Genomic DNA, 15583 nt, shown 5'->3' on the forward strand with positions numbered 1-15583 from the left:
TCTTTTTCCTAGGAAGTTTGAGAGTGATATACATGATTTTATTCACTGTGCCTGAGGATGTATGACACAAAGACCATGGGCTCCAGAGTAACTTTTCTATGGCTTCTGTCAGATGAAGGGCATTTTTGGTGTATTGTCACTGACTTAGCTCTAGAAACAAAAGTACTCAAAAGTAGCTGTGAAAATTATATAAAAGCAATGCAGAAAGGTGATTTCTGAAAGCTCTCCTGCTCACTGGTGTGGAAGCAGCCTCTGTAACACCACCTTTATGCCAATTTTAATTGTATTAGCACCCTTTCCTCCAGCCTGCCCCTTTCCCTATATTTTGGGCTGTTTTGCTGGCACACAGCAGGCCCATGGGTGTGTTTGCAATTACAGAGGGTGAAACAGGAACAGCTCTGCCTTATCTCCCTGGTTTCCCAATGTCACTAAGAGCATTTTATTTTGAGATTCCTGATGGTGCTTGGCAAAGATAAACAAAATCTTCCATCAGGAAACCTGGGAGCTATTTCCACAGGAAGCTTCAAATCACTAAAGTAAATAAAACCCTTTTACATTATTCCCAGTCACATTATTTAGCTAGCCTGAGCCTGTAACAATTGGTGAGAGGTGTCATATATTAGGAGGTTAGTAGCCTTTAAACAAATGATTCTTTTGGAATCCTATGCCTTTTGCTTCAGTCCCTAGATTTATTCAGAAAATTGTCTCACAGAAGGCACATTGAGGAAGACCTCCAGATCTGACAACATAAAAGTAGTTGCAACTACATTATTCTCTTGGCATGCTATTCTTTCAAGATAAAAATAGTTCATTTGCCTCAGTCCCCAGGGATCTTTAGTTTCATCTTAAGAGTTTTGCTTGGCTCTTCTTAGCTTTTACTGAGTACTGGCATCTTAAAAAACAAAAATTACCACTATTTCTAACCAATACCCAGCTTTCCCAGCACACATCAGAATGATTTGAAATGTACTATGAGTAAGATGCAGCACCTTCTTTTTTCCATGTACTTACCCATATTCAAAATGTTGTCCATTTGATTGTTTTAAATGTGTCTGAATTTAATGTTGTTTTAACAAAATCAAGGATAGGATTCGCTTCGTCTAACTTAAATCTTAGAGTTATGTATTTAAGTCTAAACTGATCAGGTAGGATCTCTTTATAATTAAGCATGAGGGACGAGGATCTCTGGAATTTGGCCCATCTTAAAGGGATGGTTTGCACTGCCCTCTGGAGAAGCCTTTCTCACCCCATAGACTGTAAACTTTTGCCCAAATACAGAGCACAGAACATCAATATTCAAATAGATGTCTACATTTTGGCAGCTGAGGCTAAATATGATGAACTCCATGTAGGGAGATGTTTTATCTTAATAGCACTTCCAGTCAACAGTTCTTAAATGAGTTTAGAATCTGGTACCACACATACTTATGTATCAAACAGGATCCTGAAAGTAGACACTCATAGATGAGTTCATGAAATTTGAGGCTATTCTTACAGCTTTTCTATAGCCAGAGAGAGAAAAGTAGTATCCCAATGGAATCCCAAAGAGTGGAACAATTTAACCCCAGGCTTTAATACCCTGTCTAATATTTTAGTGCCTCCACTAACTAGGTTGATCTTTGGACCTGAACTTCAGCTGATGACAGGCACACACATCATGCAGGGGCACGATGAGTTCAGCCAGCAGAAATCAGGCCTGTCCCTGGGAGGCATCTACTGTCAGGAGAAATTTTAATCCAGGACTAGCAGGAGCTCATTTACCCTGTTTAACACTCAGGGCTAGATGTGAAAAGAGGATGTTGAGGGGAACAGCTGATGCCAGGCTTCCAATAGGCAGAGAGCAGTGAACAGGTTATGCTCATGGTGCCCCTGGAAGGGAAGGCAGCTCAGTTTGGAATGTGGGGATTTAGGGAGAAGCTTTCTGATGGATTGGTCAATCAATGAGAGAGGTTAATGAAAGAATATGTGAGATATTATTCACCTGAGAGGTATTTTTACATATTCCTGCTGAGGTGACATTAAACCTGAAGCAACACTGGTAAGAATGAACTGAATGTAAGTCAGCATTGAGTTGTTCATGACCTAAGAAACAAGAAAAGAAGGTATAGGTCTCCCTGATGAAAGAAGAAGCCATTATTAGGATTTCAAGTCAAGTTTACAGCCAAGTGCTGTAGCAATTAGTAGGGAAAGAACAATTGAAAATGGCCACAGTTGATGTCACTTGACCAAGAAGAAGGAAATGACTTTATCAGAATATTGGCTACAAATAAATTGAGAGAGGTTGCATTCTAGGAGCAAAACTTGGAAGTGCTTTCTCTCAGGAACTTACTTTTACTTTCACTGAGGTCAGTGGTGTAAGTGCCTCGCTGGAGGGATGAGCCCCAGGTGGAGGCAGCTGGGAGGCAGCTGACAGCACCACAGCTCTGCATTACAAGTGGCATTACAAGAAACTGCAAACAGGACCTTTTCAAGCAGGACTTTCTACGTTGTTAGCTAAATTATTCCTGCCTTAACCATCTGCTATGAAGTGAAAACTTAGCCCATGTCTACCCTTAGTAAATTGAGAGTGCAATGATCCTTGGCTTCTCTCAGTTGAAAATATCTTTTACCTGTGATAATGCCTAGCCACCTAAACGAAATATCTTCGTCCTAGTGCTGCCCACACACAGCTGGCCACTCAGGGCAGAGGCTGCTGCTTCTGCTTTCCTCTTGGGTGGCTGGTAGGCTTTAAATGCAGGGAGGGTAAACACCTCTGGTCGAAGGGAAATCTCAGGCCTGTAATCAAAGATGTTGTAATTTCTCAGAGCTTGAAGAATTTTTAAGAAATAGAAATAGTTTATCTGAATACTTGTAAGTAACAAGAAAACAGTGTAACCTAGCATGATGGAATGCAGTATTTTTATACTGCCCTCTTGAGATTCCTTTCTCTTAGTTCACAAGCTGGAGCTGTGATCGGAGTATTCCTCCTTTTTCATAGTCCCACTGTTCTGTCTTTAAATAATTCTTGATTTGGTACCTTGCCCCAGTCTGTTTTAGCTTGGCATACATTTATACAAACTCATTACTTCCAAGAGCAACTTCAGTTTACACCAACTGATGTCTGAGGCCAAGTGTATCATAGCTCCAAGACAAATTGTAAGAATAGCTGAAGCTGAGTGTATGAAAGGAAAGATTACACACCTGAGCAGGAAGACAAGAACATTGATTAGTTCAAAGACTTCCTGGTAAAGGGGAAATTATATGTGGTGTTAATTTTGGCTCCTTAGTTCCGTGTGACCTAAAAAATGTTCTTGGTTTTTGACAGATGTACCGAGCGGATTCCATATTAGTTTGGAAAAAATGCCAATTGAAGGAGAGAATTTGGTATTGTCCTGTTCGGCCAACAAATTCCTGTACAAAGACATTGCCTGGATTTTACCTAGGACAGTCAACAATCAAACTAAAGCAAAGAAGTCTCACAACAGGGAGTACTCCATCACCCTCACTCTGACCATCAAAAATGTTTCCCTGGCACACTCAGGCACCTATGCCTGCCGAGCAAGGAACATATACACGGGGAAAGAAGTGCTTCTAAAGAAAGACGTTACAATCAGAGGTGAGCACTGCAACAAAAAGGCTGTTTACTCTCGGATCCTCAAATATAAAAGCACAAGGAATGATTGTACAACACAAAGCAATGTAAAACATTAAAGGACTCATTAAACAGTAAGAGATGTCTCATATCATCTTGATTTTTTTTTTATTGCTGTTGCTACCTTTCAAGCCCTGAGGTGGTGCTCATTTCCCCATGGGTTGGAAATAGGAGGAATAGCAAACAAAATCCTAACGCGTGAGCTTCCAGTTGAGTTCAGACGGGTGTTTTCTGCTTTGAAAAGGCACATGGAAGCTGGGGTTTGGAAGATCCCCTGTGCTACATTTTACATGTTGTTTTTTTTTCTCTTGCTGTCTCCTACTGAGCAATAAGGAAAACTTTGGATCAATCTTTTCTTCTGCTTTGATATCGGCCTCATCAAAAGTGTCAAAGCTGAATAAACTGATTAACTTTAAAAACTGCTGTTTTCAGTCAACAATGGACATTTAATAAGCTAACTTGAATGTGCAGAATGAGCACAATTCAGTTTGAGATTGACTGGACTACATATTTTTTATTTTAATCTGATCTTGATGGACTTATAAATATTACCTGCTGAGCAAGTTCTAATACTTATTTATTTGAAATTATTTTCTACACTAAAGTACATTAATCTTAAAAAAGTATCTTCTAAAAGAAGTATGCAGGGAAGAAATAAAAATGTTGATATAATGCACAGACCTATCATATCATTTATAATAATGATGATTTTACAACTGACAGACGTGAACCGTGTTTCTCCAAATAAATCCAGGTAGACTTCCAGTTGCTGTGTTGGTCAATTTTTAAAGTCAGTTCTGCACTAATGTAAAAAACTACTGATAGAAGTGTGAGTGTTGCTTCTGGCCTGAAGATTCAGGAGTTTGTAATGCTGTAATTATTTTATTAAATGAGGAATGTTACACTAACATGACTGACAAGGTTTTAGCCAGCACCGTTAGTTAATACATTTTTAAAATACAAATTCAAAATTGAAGCCATTAAAAGTATTCATTGCTTTTGGTATGCAAATGACAATTGGATTTATTCTGGGGATTAAGAACCAGAAAAACTGCTGAAGGACAATTAAGGGCGACCTAAGAATTCCTTGTGAGCATTTCCCCTTTTCCTTTGTCATGACTTTGCTATGAGATGTTTCTGTGTGCTATAAATTCTGTATAAGGAAGAAGTTACTATTTTTAATAGATCTGATAACTTTATTTTTTTACAATACATAGCTTTTATTATTTTTGGTTACATTTATGATCGATCATTTATATAGCATTTACATAAGCCATAACAAAACAGACCACAACGACCAAAATAGCTACAGCAAAGGAACAAAGTGGCTGTGCTTTTAAAATAGAGGGTGACAACATGACAGTTTCTTGTGCTTGGGAACTCACCAGACTATTTCCTCCTTTAGGTATCGAGACCGTGTCCCACGGCTAAACTTGCCTTTCACGTGGGAATTGCTTTTGTCAAGTGTGAAAGGGTAAACAATAGCATTTCCCCATAATGCCAGTTTCATGGAGCCTAAAATGCTTAGAAAACAATTGATAACCTGGAAGTTGTCAGAGTAAAGAAAAGAATAATCATTTATATCTTGAAATGTCACCTATAGCCTGCTTGTATACAGTAACTCTTTTGTTCATTATTAGCATGATGGCTTCCAGAAACAATGTGTTCTTGCAAAGGGATCAGGCTCTCTTTTTCCCCTAAAACACGCCTAAAATGCAAGTGGAGTCGTTGGCTACTGCTTAAAAATGGAGCAAGCATACTCTTTAGCATTTGTAATTCTTCAGAAGAGCTACAATACAGAATCCCCTTTTTTCCTAGGGTATTTTGTGGGAAGACATTTGATGGCAAGGTGGGCGGTGATGACAGGACATTCTGAATTTTCCATGGCCTTGGGAGCCGAAGCGCGATGATTTGTAGCAGCCAGTTGCCAGGCAATATGAGTTTGGGTCAAAAAAACACCAAAAAAAAAAAAAGGAGATGTGGCAATTAGACTGTTCTGTGAAATTGCTGTGCATTGCAATGATGTATGTCACTGCTGAGTGGAGGTCCCACCAGCCTGGTCTCGACCAGCACTCAGAGGGCCACGCTGGGCAAGGATGTCATAACATCCCAATGTGGCTGTCCGTGCTGGAGGACACAGGGAAAGCTCAATGGAAGCCTCTGAGGAAAGCAGTTCTTGGTGGCAGGATAAAAACTACTGATGTCACTTCTGATGTCCTCGGATGACTGGAGAATCTCATGGGTTTGGGCAGTTTCTCTGCCTTGTGTTGTGTAATATATTATTTAGGGAGAAAGGTGTGAATTATATTTCTTCTTTTTTTTTTTTAAGTGTTTAAAATAAAGCTTGTATTTATATTTTTGTACTGATTAATAAAAAATAAGTGAACAGACAACATAATCATAACAAAGGGCAAAAATTGATGGAATGCAAATGTAAACCCAAAAATTAACAAATTGTAATTTTTCCCTTTTTTTGCTTCTAAAAATGCAAATTTTCCCTCCCTACCACCCAAGGTCAGAGAAGTACTCTGACACCAGTGTCCTGTTCCCCCCTCTGTGACCCCCTTGTCACCCCCCTGGGCTAAATTCTGCCTACAATGAAGTTCCTCTGAGTAACTGAGAGCAGAGTTTGGCCAGCAAGTCATCATTTGTGGACAAGCCTGAAGGCTGGGGTCAGGTCTGGGGGCTGCCCTGGGTGCTGAGCCCCACACTGTGCTGGTGGCCATGTTTGCCCCTTGGCTTTGGAGTGAGCAGAGTAGGACATTGGAAACCGTCCCCCTTGGCTTCACTGCAAAATGAATGGGAGAAAACAGGTGGTTTGCAAAAAAGAATAATCCTCAGGTTGACCAAGTGCTTTAAAAATCAGCTGATTGTAGCAGAGAAATTATTGAAAGTATGTGAATGATGAAGTTTTAAGCAAAACAGTTTTTCTTAATATGAAATCCCATCTTTAGTGTATGGCTATAAACAAATTAAAATTAATCACAACTCACAGAACGTGTGATTCGCCTTTGTTGTGTCATCTTGTCCGCCTTCATTTTGGATGTCTGGGCTGGGGTGTCTGTCAGGGACTGCTGATAAATATGGAGTTCTTCTGAGCACGTGTGTGTGGGCATGCCTCAGACTGTACCTGTTCATAGTGCTGTGAAAAATGAGAACTGAACAAGAATCGAGGCAAGGGATCAAGGAGAAGAGGGCAGTCTTCTTGGCTGAAAGGCAAATATAGTTGACTGTGTCATTGTGTAGGTATGTGATGAAGAATTTACAGTGTCTCTCATAAGAAATGCTGTTTGAGGAGAGAGAACAAATTGTCTACCAGGCTGTAAACAACAAATATCACTGCCTGTGGAAATTACTGACATGCAGCTCAGAAAAGCCCAAAAGCCATAACTGCAGTCATGACTATGTTGGAATTAATTTCAATTAATTGCAAAGCTAGCCAACTTTACAGATGTTGTTAGTGATGTGAGGCTCATGCACGCCACATAAACTGGTGGTACATAGGGGTTTAATATTTCTGGAGAGATTTTATTTATGACTGGTAACAGAACAATTATGAAGATGTAAATTTCTGATGGCCAGTTTTCCTGTAAGGATAAAGAATAATCTTCCAAACATAGAATATGACACATTCAGCAGGTAGTGAACTTGGTGTATTGTCATCTGTTGCAGCTTAAAAGAAAATATTTGCATATAGTTGGTTTCTGCTTTTTTTTTTTTGTTTTGTTTTGTTTTGTTTCACATTTGGAATGTATGTCTTACCATGTTAGTTATTGCTAATCCTGGCAATGTCCTTGAAGGGAAAGACTGCAAATAATTGGGGAATTTGAGGGAACCTGCAGAGCAATTCCATCTGTGACACTGCTCAGGAGCTCCCTAAATTCTTCATCACAGCTTTAAATGGACAAAAATACAAAAAATAATTATGTGTGAGTTGCAAGTGTGAATGAAAATTGTTGCCATATAATGTGCATAAATGTTGTAAATACCTTTACCTCTGTTAGAACAGCCTTTGGCACTGTATGAAAGGAGGGAAGGAGTGGTAAATGGTTGAAACTATCATGGGATTGTTTTGTTTCTTCCAGGGATGACTTTAACATTATGTTTGTAGTGTATTTTTGAAATGCTGTGCTGTGGTTTGGCCAGGCCTGGTTACGTTCAGCCAAATATGTGAAATGCAAAAGTGGAATAATTTATGAAGACTTCAGTACAATGCTTCTGTGCTGCTCATGGTTACTGGTTTTTGATTATGTGAGTTTACTGGATATGATTTGTAACTGTGCTCTTTAAAGTAAGTGAATTATCCAAGTCACATTCATGGATATGATGGTCTAGGGTGCTGCAAAGTGCTGCTTTGATACTCTGAGAGACAAAGAGATACTCTACTACAAGGGTGTCCTGATGATTCTTCAAATCTTTGGTGTCGCAATGTGTTCTTTTGATGATGAAAAACTTAGCTTTCATGGGAAATCATTGCTTTCCATATAAACATATGGTTGGTCATGGAACTGAGAAAATCATTTGAACACTGTCATCATTAGGAGTTCATTGGTCACCATAACATACTATTGCTGAGTAATGGGAGTTCTCTGCACACACCACACCCTCCTGAGCAAAGTAGGACAGTAAATAAATCAGCGAAGAATGGACTTGGTAGAACAGTCAGAGCAGTCTCTAACATCAGTAAAATGAGTGTAGGGGAGCTAATTAAACCCCCACCATTACAAGAATGTAAAACAAAGGTATTGTTTTGTCTTATAGCTCAAGAGGCACCAGCCCTGCTGCGGCAGCTTGTGGATCAGACAGTGAACGCCAGTAATTCTGCCATGTTGGAGTGCCAGGTTCGTGGTATTCCTGAGCCCCAGATATCCTGGTTTAAAAACCACGAGGAAATACAGCAAGAACCAGGTGAGAGCTTTGTGTACTCACCTACCTCTTACAGCAGCTTTTTGTTTACCCATCTGCCTTAGGCAGCCGTTTGCAGAGTCATTGGCATTCCTAGATGTAAGGAAAGCAGTCAGGCAGCAACCCAGGTGCTCCAGGTTACTCTGTCTCACTCCAAAACATGAGCCAGGCTGGAGATCTAGACACAATCTAGGTCTCTATGGAATCACTAAAAAATTTTCATCTTTTGAGATGAAACAGAGAAATGTATTTCCCTTCATTTGTTATAGAGGGAGCCCAAGGGTCAGGTGTCTTGGCCAGCAGATAACTAGGCAAAAGAAAACCAAGCTCTCATGACATGTATGGAAGTACCAGCGGCAGTCTGAGGTCAGGCACTCAAAGTCTGTTCATAGTCAAAAGCTATCCAGGAGACTAAACCCATGTGTGGGATGTCCAAACTCCAAATGCATCTACTGGCAGTAGAGGAATCTGGGTCTCATGCAACAGAAAGGATCACCTTCCTAGGTGGCATGTTGCAACAACACGAAAACTTTGGAAGCTGTTACTGCTGCTTCTGGAATGTGGCTTCAAAGATCAGCTAAGGCTAAATGTCCAGCTGCTGGCATCACAGTCGTGGAAGACTTCCTTGGATATTTCAAATGGAAATGAATGAGGGAGGAAAAGGCAAAACCTTTCTCATGGGAATTCATGCACATTTGGTTCAGAAGCACATGCTGAAATAGTGTTAAAACACTCAGCAAAAATGTTCAAGGAGGTTTGGTCCATGGGAACTTGAATTTAAAGTGTAGTCTGCTACAGAACATTTTAGAAAATTTGTAGTTATGGTTGTGTCCTGAATTATTGGAAATTGCTATAGCATGAATGAAAATAACTGGAAAAAAAAAAACTCTTAAGGATTTCTCCAACTGAATTATAAGACTGTACAGACTTGCAGCCCAGGCACTAAGTTTAATCTAGAGACAGATTCCATGAAGCTTTACAGTGATCACAATGCTGTAGTGTGCATCAATAACACTATTTTCCAAAATGAATGTTATGCGTCTAAGTTGGGTGTAATGCAACAGATACAATTAGGAGCCAGGAAGATGGAAGAGCCCTCCAGAGGGCAGGTCAGAGCACTTCAGTTAGGTGCCTGAAATAGAGGCTGGAAATACATTTTGATGGGACTGTAGTTCTGACGGAGCCAAACACAAGTGTGTACTTGACTGCACATTTCCTGGCTAGAAGGTGCCTTAGCAGCAGTCCTGAGGCCAAATCTGCACCCTGCCTCTTCCTTTCTTCTTGGAGTACTGGCCAGGCTGGCTTCTGGGTTGACCTGGCTGGAATAAACAAGATGTTTAAATCTTCAGGTAACTCCTGTGTTTTAGGGTACACCTCATGGGAACTCTCTTTTCACTGTCCGGAGCCCCTTTGCAAAGGAGCCCATTGTTCCATGCCACATGGGCAGGTGAGATTTGGAGCAGGTCTGCTGCCCATAGGGACAGTCTGAATGGCTTTTGGAAGAGCTCTAAGCTTGAGCTGCCTCTGGGGCAGACCTAGACCTGTAAGTGCAGTAATCAGATTATCCTTTATCCAAAAGCTGCAGACACACTAGAGTGCTCACCTGGAGGAAAGCATAGGCACAGTGCTATCAACACAAACAGTACCAAGTGCTTCCAAGGTCATTCCCTTAGGCTGAGCTTTTTTGACTCACATAAGTGCTTTGTAAACACTGATTTCCAAGAGACTCACAAGGCGTCCAAGTGCATTTGGCTTTCCTGCAGATAACACTGTGCCGTGCAGTCCACGGCTCAGATTTCTTCTGAGAAGAACTTGAAGCAGATATTGTTACACAAGGGCCAGGTTTTGTTTATATCCTGGCTCCCTCTCATTGCAAAATATTTCATTTCACAGGAATTATTTTAGGACCTGGAAGCAGAATGCTGGTTATTGAAAGAGTGAAAGAGGAAGATGAAGGACTCTACCAGTGCATAGCCACCAACCTGAAAGGGTCTGCGGAGAGCGCAGCGTATGTCACGGTACAAGGTAAAGCACCACTCTGCCAAATGGCAGCAAAGCCTTCCAGAGTGATGTTCCCAGGCTGGGAGGGCAGGGCTGCGACCTGGGACTCATCTGGTGATCTCTGAAACAGTTTGAAGGAAGTCCTAGCAAGGGAAGTGTACCAGGTTGGAAAGGAAGCCCAGCAGGAAATGCTAACTCAGAGTGTGTTTACACTGACCTAAAAAGAAGAATTGCTTCAACCCAACAAAGATCAGGTCAGGGTAGAAGACAAATGTAAATTTAGTATCAGCAAAACAAACAAAAAACAGAGTAAGTAACACTCTCCTACCCACACATTTTACCATTTCAGGTTAATTCCATAGAAATGAGAGGCCTGGGATATTCTCATTTGTTTATTTTCAATGTGAAGTCAACTGCCAAATCACACTGGAAGATTTTAGCTTAGCAATAGCTACATATGCAAAAGTGCTACTACAAAGAAGTTTGATTTAGCAATTTTTGTAACCCTTACTTGAGTTACCTTGCTATTCATTTAAATGTCCAGCATTGTTCTGCCTTCTGACAATCTCAACTCATGCCTGTGACAGAGATTTCTATCAATTAATTTTACATTGAATAAAAATAAATTTTTTTAAGCGACCTTTCACTTTCATTGAGTAGCCTTTTGGCTCATGAAATATGAGATTGGAGAAGTAGGTTGATATTCTCCATGTAAGTCAGTGTTGTGCATGTATTAAATTTGACATAATCTGTTTTACTGACCTGGTGTTAAGTAAGTAGTCCTAGATGCATTTATCTGCTCCTTGTAGAACACAAGATTTGAATATCACCAGGACTCTTAGGCAGAGATTATATGTCTGTGGATGTTCTCATATAATTGTTAAATGTATCTGAATACTCCTTAGTATTTGAGTACCACCCTGCAGAACAAGACAATTACAACTAGTATTGATTTTTTGCATGAGTGTATTAGAAGTCTGAGTTAATGGTGATGGTACAATGATTTTTTGCTTTAAAAGGTCAGTGATAAGTAAATGCACACGTGGGCTGGCCTAACTGGTGAAATTGAGGAGGTAAAACACCTGTCCCCTTGTGAATAATTACAGAATCATAGGATGGTCTGGGTTGGAAGGATCCTTAAATATCCTCTAGCTCCAGTCTGATCTAGTAGAAGGCAGGAACATCTACACCATTCCAGGTTTCTGAAAGCCCCCTGCAATCCAGCCTTAAATGCTTCCAGGGATATGGTACCCAGAACTCCCTTGGGAAACCTGTGCCAGGACCCCACTACCCTCAGAGTAAAATATTTCTCCCTAATGATTTCTTCCTAACCTAAACCTATCCTGTTTCAGTATGAAACCATTCTCCCTTGTGTCACTCCACGCCCTTGGAAGAAGGGACCCTCCAGCTCTCTACCAGACCCCTTTAATGGAAGGCTGCCAAAAGGTCTCCCTGGACCTTCTCCTCTCCAGGCTGAGCAATTCCAGCTGTCTCAACCTGTCTTCATAGGAGAGGTGCTTCAGCCCTGTGATCATCTTTATAGCCCTACTCTGGACTTGCTCCAAAAGATCCACATCATTCTTATGCTGGAGGCCCCAGAGCTGGATGCAGCACTCAAGATGGGGTCTCACAACAGCAGAGTAGGGTAGAGTAGAGTAGAGTAGAGTAGCGTAGAATACAGTAGAGTACAGTAGAGTAGAGTGGCAGAACCACCTCCCTCTAAGTGCCTTGATAAAACTGAGGTTTTACAGCTGCTGTAACAGCTAAATGAATAACTTGTGCTAGCTGCCTGCTGTCCAAATCATCCTACTAATTCATAGTCCTGGACAATGTAATTCATTATTGTATTGATTTTAACATAATTGAAGCTTGGCTGTTTATTACAACCACAAGCATTCTGTCAGATGGCTTCTAGGAAGTCATATATCCTAGTCCAGAGGAGAGGAAAGAGAGCCAGCAAGGCTTCTTCTGTGGTTACATGTCCCGAGGGACCACAAGAAATCTTCTTGCATGACTTCTAAGGGGTAGGAGATGAAGACTACCACATTAAAAATTTATGGCTTTGAGACTAGATGATAAAAAGAGGGACAGTTTGTCTCATCTACTATGATCAAGGAAAATGTCTTTCCACTCTTTTCCTACTACAATGAAGGGATGTCACTAGAGGTTTTTTTACTCATTCCTACGCTGCTCTGGAGTGTCCCTCTCCCAGGAAATGGCAGCCTCCCACCTCATCCCTGAGCCTGGAGGGACAAGATCAGGGCTTGAATGTGGGACTTCCTCTAAGCTTTGCCTTTACTTTCTTGTTTCTCTGAGAAACACAGGCCCTGTGCCTGCTGCTTTGAGCACCACAGCCTTGCCTCTGTCCCGGGACTCTCGGAACATGGGGCTGCAGATCAAAGGGAACAGAGCAGCGCCTCGTGTTGATGGCCACGTTCAGCAGAGTGGAAGAGTAGCTTGTGAATGAGTCAGGAAGGAAACTGTCTGCTCTCTTTATTTCCTCTGAAAAGACATTCTTATACTCACAGATAAAACAATGTGTTATTTTTGTGTCTGAGATGGATGAATGGATGGTGGAATCAAAGGGCTGTTTTAAATAATTTAAATAATTGCAGACTGTGTTTGGTTTGGAAGCAGGAGTTGCTGGGCTGTCTGTGGAGGAGAAGGGCCACATCTGTGGCAATCTCTCTGCTTGCTCTTGGCTGAGGAGCCAAAGAGGCAGCAAATCAGCAAGGACAGAATAGAAAAAACAAATGGCTGCCAGAGCATCCCAGCATGTAGAGGGGACTGTATCCCTAAAAGTCTGGGGAGAAATGCTGCTGGGTATGTGGGGAACACAGACTCATGGGCAGCTTTTTCTGGGGGGGTCAACATGCCTGCAGAGTTGCCATGAAAGTCATTTGCTGCTTCCCCTACTGAGGACCCCTGCAGCCCCAGGGATGCAGCTGGTTACAGAGGCACCCGCTGCTTCGAAGGAGATGTGTTGATAAAGGAAGGGGCACCTTTTACAGCTCATCATCACTGACATATGGACAAAAGAACACAGCAATGTGCCCTGTGAATCCTGATGAGGAAAAGGAAAACATCTCATTCATTAAGTATTCCAGAACTATTCTGACCCTATGAAAATGGTGTTAGTTTTCAAAATAACTTCTATTTAAATGACTTCTTTTAAATAGCTTTTCTATCTATCTATCTATCTATCTATCTATCTATCTATCTATCTATCTATCTATCTATCTATCTGTCTACTTATCTATCTCCCTACCTACTTACCTAAACTTTCTTTGTGTCTCAAAAAATTGTTGTGCCTTTTGAGTCATGCTGAAGTCACCAGGAACTTCTCCATGAAGTACTTTAAAATACATACCTGTGGAAAAATAATTATCTTGGTATTTCTGGAGACTATTGTATCCCCATTCGTAGTAGCAGTCATGTTTTTCCTCAATGAGCTTTATTCTCAAAGCTCCAGAATGGATGTGCCAGGAAGATCTTAGATGTGGGACATGAATATAAATCTGATTATAATTTTTAGGGAGGGAAGACATTATGCTAATTAAGCAACACATTCTCTGAACAAAGCTTTGTAGCCTTATTCCTAAAACCAGGCAGCACATCCCTCTGGATTACATGGTAAATCCACCAGTGAGACACAAAAAAACCTTTTTCATTTGTCAAGAGTAACACCAAGCTGCCAGGCTCTGAAACACTGCAAGTGCAGTTGACAAAACTGCTGTGAAATCACGTTCAGAATTACTCCTCCTCATCCTCTCATTTACCCTCTCTAGAGGGTATATCAGGATAAGCGGCAGGATATGATGGTTCTTTTTGAATTTTCTACCAATCAGATGGAAAACATTGTGGGAAGTGTGGGATTTTGACGTGGTCACAGGATTTGCAAAACAAACTACTCTGAAACTATTTTACAAATCCCTAAATAGAAGTCTGAAGTGAATTGTATTTTGCCTTTTTTGAAGATCTGTCAGTGGGCTCTAATACTTTCCAGAATACTAGCGTTCATGTTTTCTTGCTGCTTAATTTTCAGTTGTGGGGTTTTTTTCCCCTTTCTGTGCTTCATCTGTCCCCTGCTTTCCAGAGCTCTTCCATCTCCCTGCCACCTGGGTTCTGTGGGGTGCTGCTGGGAGAGGAGGGGGTTCTGTGTTCCCTCAGGGAGCCTGGCCTTGTGCTGCTGGTGTGACTGGCAGGGGACCTGAGGGCACAGAGCCTGCCAGGGGAGCAGTGGATTGCAGGGGTACCAGGCATATGCCCTGGGTCTCTGCCCAGTGGGAATGGGCTCAAGACCCCAGTACTGTGCTGTGTATGAGCTGAGCCCCCAAGTGACAGATCAGATCCATGGGAAGAAGAGCTCATGGACTCCTGCTGGCAGTACCATGAGTCTCCAAGAGAATCCCCAGGTCACCCCTAGTGATGGCTTTGGTGAGGACTGGAGGGTTCACAGCATGTCTGGGATGGAGGTGCAGGCTGCAGGGCTCAGCCATCAGCAGGGAAGAGCTCTCTGAGGAATGGATAAGAAAAGGCATCAGGTCCTGGACAGCAAACCCCAAGCAGGCCACTGCAACTTGTCCTTGGTCATACCTGGAGCGTGTACCAGCACAAGCCCTCCCAGGAGCTTCTGCATGTTAGCAGCAGCTCTCACACCACAGTAACACCTTGGGAAAGGCTCAGCAGAGCCATCCCCTCTGTGCAGCCTTGTCCTCTCCTCAGGCTGCAGGAGACCTTGTTTTTTGGCTCTGTGAGCCAGTCCAAACAGAGATTAATGCCCCATTGAAAAGAGCTGGTCCTTCCTGGTATTTTATTTTAATGGCAGAAAAAAAACATAAGTGGCCTTGGTTTGCAGGTCATTTTCTAATATGTTTCCCACTTGATTTTCCCAGGCATGTCAGAGAGGTCAAACCTGGAGCTGATAACTCTGACCTGTACCTGCGTGGCTGCGACGCTCTTCTGGCTCCTGCTGACCCTCTTCATTCGCAAGCTGAAGAGGGTAAGAACAGACAGGGATCCCCCTCTGGCACCTGCCTCTTCTTG

At 41.8% G+C, this 15583-nt stretch overlaps 1 protein-coding gene across 1 annotated transcript in view; it reads left to right on the plus strand.

Moving 5' to 3' along the window:
* Nucleotides 1-15583, plus strand: part of FLT1 (fms related receptor tyrosine kinase 1) — a 104305-nt gene that overhangs the window by 62100 nt on the left and 26622 nt on the right. The window contains exons 13-16 of the mRNA XM_079298341.1: nt 3305-3595; nt 8393-8539; nt 10430-10561; nt 15433-15539. Coding sequence (XP_079154467.1) covers nt 3305-3595; nt 8393-8539; nt 10430-10561; nt 15433-15539 — 677 coding nt within the window. The remainder of the gene's footprint in view (nt 1-3304; nt 3596-8392; nt 8540-10429; nt 10562-15432; nt 15540-15583) is intronic.

Source organism: Erithacus rubecula, assembly GCF_903797595.1.
Source record: "Erithacus rubecula genome assembly, chromosome: 1".
Classification (NCBI taxonomy): Eukaryota; Metazoa; Chordata; class Aves; order Passeriformes; family Muscicapidae; genus Erithacus; species Erithacus rubecula.